This window comes from Labeo rohita, chromosome 23 (assembly GCF_022985175.1).
Source record: "Labeo rohita strain BAU-BD-2019 chromosome 23, IGBB_LRoh.1.0, whole genome shotgun sequence".
In the NCBI taxonomy this organism is placed as follows: domain Eukaryota; kingdom Metazoa; phylum Chordata; class Actinopteri; order Cypriniformes; family Cyprinidae; genus Labeo; species Labeo rohita.
In genome coordinates this window covers 22,291,466-22,295,023 of record NC_066891.1, presented here as the reverse complement: position 1 = coordinate 22,295,023, position 3,558 = coordinate 22,291,466, and the positions used below count along the sequence as shown (strand labels likewise).

At 33.6% G+C, this 3,558-nt stretch overlaps 1 protein-coding gene across 1 annotated transcript; it reads right to left on the bottom strand.

Annotated features, from left to right (window-relative positions):
* Positions 1–253: 253 nt before the first annotated feature.
* rps21 (ribosomal protein S21) lies at positions 254–2,535 on the bottom strand. Its single transcript, XM_051095741.1, has 6 exons — positions 2,427–2,535; positions 1,985–2,069; positions 1,702–1,765; positions 1,181–1,252; positions 677–742; positions 254–301 (listed from the first exon to the last, which is right to left on the bottom strand). The coding sequence occupies exons 2-5, from the start codon at positions 2,032–2,034 to the stop codon at positions 683–685; spliced, it is 246 nt and encodes an 81-aa protein (XP_050951698.1). The 5' UTR covers positions 2,035–2,069; positions 2,427–2,535; the 3' UTR covers positions 254–301; positions 677–682.
* Positions 2,536–3,558: the final 1,023 nt, after the last annotated feature.

The following is a 3,558-nucleotide window of genomic DNA, read 5'->3' as shown; positions in this document are numbered from 1 at the left end:
TGCCATTATGAAGAGTATCACTGATGTCAAATGGACCATTTTAACAATGTCCTCGCTGCATTTCTGTGCCTTGAACGTAGTAGTTTCGTTGCGGTCTACGGAGGGTCAGAAAACTCTCTTAATTTGTGTTCTGAAGATGAACGTAGGTCTTACGGATTTGGATCAATGAGTAATTAATGACAGAATTTTGGGTGAACTATCCTTTTAAATTCTCATGCACTCACATCATATATTAAAAACACAAACACAAGTGTCCAATTTTATTTTTTATTTTACAAAGAAACTTCCTTTTTAGATGTTCCTGTAAAGAGAGAAAAAAAAAAATCATTAGAGAAGCATAATCATAATCACCTGTAACAGTCTGATTTAAACAATGTCTACAATTATACCACACATTTTATCAACAATTGTAGAAATTGTGAATATAATGACAGGTATGAAAATTAAGAAGTCTTTTGCATTATTAAAAAGAGTCTTGAAAAACTATTTCGATACAAAGAATTTTACATAAGGACATATTTGCACGGTCACTTTTAAAAGTGCTCATTGACTCTGGTCAAAAAAAAATCAGTTGCTGAATTGGAAAACTTAATAGTAACACTAATCTTAACAAAAATTTAAGACTAGTGGTTGAAGAACGAAAAATGAAAGATTTAAAAAAAAGCAGTTTACTTACATTGGATTACTTTGCCACAACGTTATCGTTCTTTGCGAGCCTCAGAATGGAGTCATCGGCTTCACCCTGCAGATGACAAAGCAAATGTCTTGAGACCACACCAGATGTAACTGAATCTGTGCTTTTACATTTATATGCACTCCAAATTGCACATTTTTATATCCTACATATGATAGGGATGCAGAGGCATGGGCTTGAAAGGAATAGTTCACCAAAAAATGTCCACACAATCCAAATGTGTTTATGGTTTTATCTCAAACACACAGTTTTTCACTTCACAAGATGTTAATTGAAGGACTGGAGTGGTGTGGATTATTGTAATGTTTTTATCAGCTTTTTAAACTCTAATTCTGACAGCACTGCAGAGGATCCACTGGTGAGCAAGTGATGTAATGCTACATTTCTCCGAATTTGTTACGCTGAAAAAACAAAATCATCTACATCTTTAATGGCCTGAGGCCAAATCTTCATTTTTGTGTGAACTATAAGTGTGTTTGAACATACCATTCTACGGATAGCGCCACAGATGGCGTAGGTCTTGAACTGTCCATTGAACCTTCCTGTAGCCCTGTCCACCTGTGAGAATCATAAGGAAGCTCATTAGTAATCACAAGTCTGAGGTTTTGTTGGTTAGATTACAAAAATAGACTCATTTACCTATTGGTATCTGAAAGATACCATTTTGGCTTGTGTCACTTACAATCTATACCAACAGTTCTGTCACTTTTTTGCCACAGATTTTCCCTTTTTTGTAAAATAACTACTTTTTTGTGCATTTGCTATAATTAAACTACATTTAAAAGGAATTCCAGGTATTAAGACTCATATGGCTTAATAATGTTTATTACTGGAATATGTAGTAGAAAACCCATGAAAAAAATCCAGCATTTACGTTATATTAATACAAGTCTTAATACCCAGTGTTTCCATTAATATACGCATGCGAAGCACTTCAATAATATACACGTGTAGATACACATATAAACAAAAAGACTAATTTTGTAATGGTCAAAATAGTGTCAAACCTCAGCAATGTTGATCTGGATGGAGGCATGATCCTTGGCACCAATAATTCTGTTGCTAGCAGAGCTAGAAATAAAAAAAAAAAAAAAAGTAAGATATGCGTGGTCACAATATATTTAACCAATATTTTAACTGTAAATTTGTGTCTAGACAAGCCAAATGAACAGACAGCTACTGCTATGCGTACAGTTCACTATATTATTAAAACAAACAGATATTTAATCAAAGATTTATTAACATTCCATATGTAAATAAACGCTTCTGCTGAATTTGATGTAAACTCACCATTTACGGGGGACGTACAGGTCCACGAATTCACCAGCGTCGTTCTGCATCTTGAGTTTATTTGATGACTGTCAATCAGCTCAGTCTGCATCAAACAATCAAACCAGTAAATATCCAAGCAGAAATCAGCTCTATCACCACATAAACATCTTTCTTTACAAGTTGGAGTCAGAGTTAAATTTTATTTTAACCGGGGATCGTTAACGCAAAAGAAGGGCCTGAGAGCGGCTACTATGAGCGCCGCTCTCCACATGTGTAGAGACTCAGCCCTGCTGCCACATTTACTCACAATAAAACGCGCAGAAAACGGATTATTCGGCGAATACATGATACACGCAGTGTAAAACAGTTCCGTGCATAAACGGTGTAACAAAAATGTTCTGAATGTTAGCTTAAAACAGTAAAAAACATAATAGTACGCTAGAGCTCATGGTGTTCTTACCGATTAACACAAATGGCCGACGCGGAAAGGAAGGAGAAAGAGTCAGGAAGTGACGTAACACGAAAGACAGGATAAGAGTACGAGCTTTGTATTTTAGCAGGAGGTGCCGAAATGGGAAACTTTAGAAATAAACATCTGTAAATAATTATTGATATACTGTATGATAAATAGCAAAAATAAAATCAAATAAATAAAATTTATGAAATACATTTTTGTTTCGAAAACTATGTGACCCTGGATCACAAAACCAGTCATGAGGGTATTTTTTTTTTTTAAATTGAGATGGATAAATTAGCTAAGATTAAATAAGCTTTCCATTGATGCATGGTTTGTTAGAACAGTATTTGGCCGAGATACAACTATTTGAAAATCTGGAGTCTGAGGGTGCATAAAAAAATCCAAATATTGAGAAAATCGCCTTTAAAGTTGTCCAAATGAAGTTCTTAGCAATGCATATTATTAAAAAAATAAATTTTTATGTATTTATGGTAGGAAATGTACAAAATATATCTTCATGGAACATCATTTTTACTTTTATTTTTGACATAAAATAAAAAGTGATAATTTTGACCCATACAGTTGGCTATTGCTACAAATATACCCCACTTAAGACTGGTTTTGTGATCCAGGGTCACATATTATATCAAGTGTCCAGGATAGCCTCTGACATCCGCTATTATTCTAACACATAAATTTGTCAACTGTTTAAAAACCATGCCTTTACTGTAGTAAAGATGTAGTAAGTATTTTTGGCATATTGATTGATTTGTATAACCAGAGTTTTACTGTAAATACCATGGTTAAACTATGGTTAGTGTAGCAAAACCATAGTTAATTTGTGGGTACCGTGGTTTACTATAGTAACTGTGATTCTTTGGTTTTATTTGTAGTAAAACCATGTTTAATTTTCATAAGGGACAGATCAAAGCAAGAACAACACAGAATTATTTTGTTACAGCTAAATGTAGCCTATGTTTACGGTTTGCAATTAAAAAGAAATCAGTGGGAATATTTTAAGTATTTATTAAGTAAGAGATGAGAAATTTTCTCAGCTGTTGAAACTTTCTTTCTTGGATTGTCAAATGTTTTTAAACAGCATGCATACATACGTATGAACAAAAATGAATTTAAA

What these genes read in the sequence shown, in the direction of transcription:
- rps21 (XM_051095741.1), bottom strand. Translation starts at nt 2,034, where the DNA reads ATGCAGAACGACGCTGGTGAATTCGTGGACCTGTACGTCCCCCGTAAA. An exon ending in CTGTACGTCCCCCGTAAATG is followed by an intron (nt 1,766 to 1,984) that starts GTGAGTTTACAT and finishes TTTTATTTCTAG; the next exon opens with CTCTGCTAGCAACAGAATTA. An exon ending in GTGGCGCTATCCGTAGAATG is followed by an intron (nt 743 to 1,180) that starts GTATGTTCAAAC and finishes TGTCATCTGCAG; the next exon opens with GGTGAAGCCGATGACTCCAT.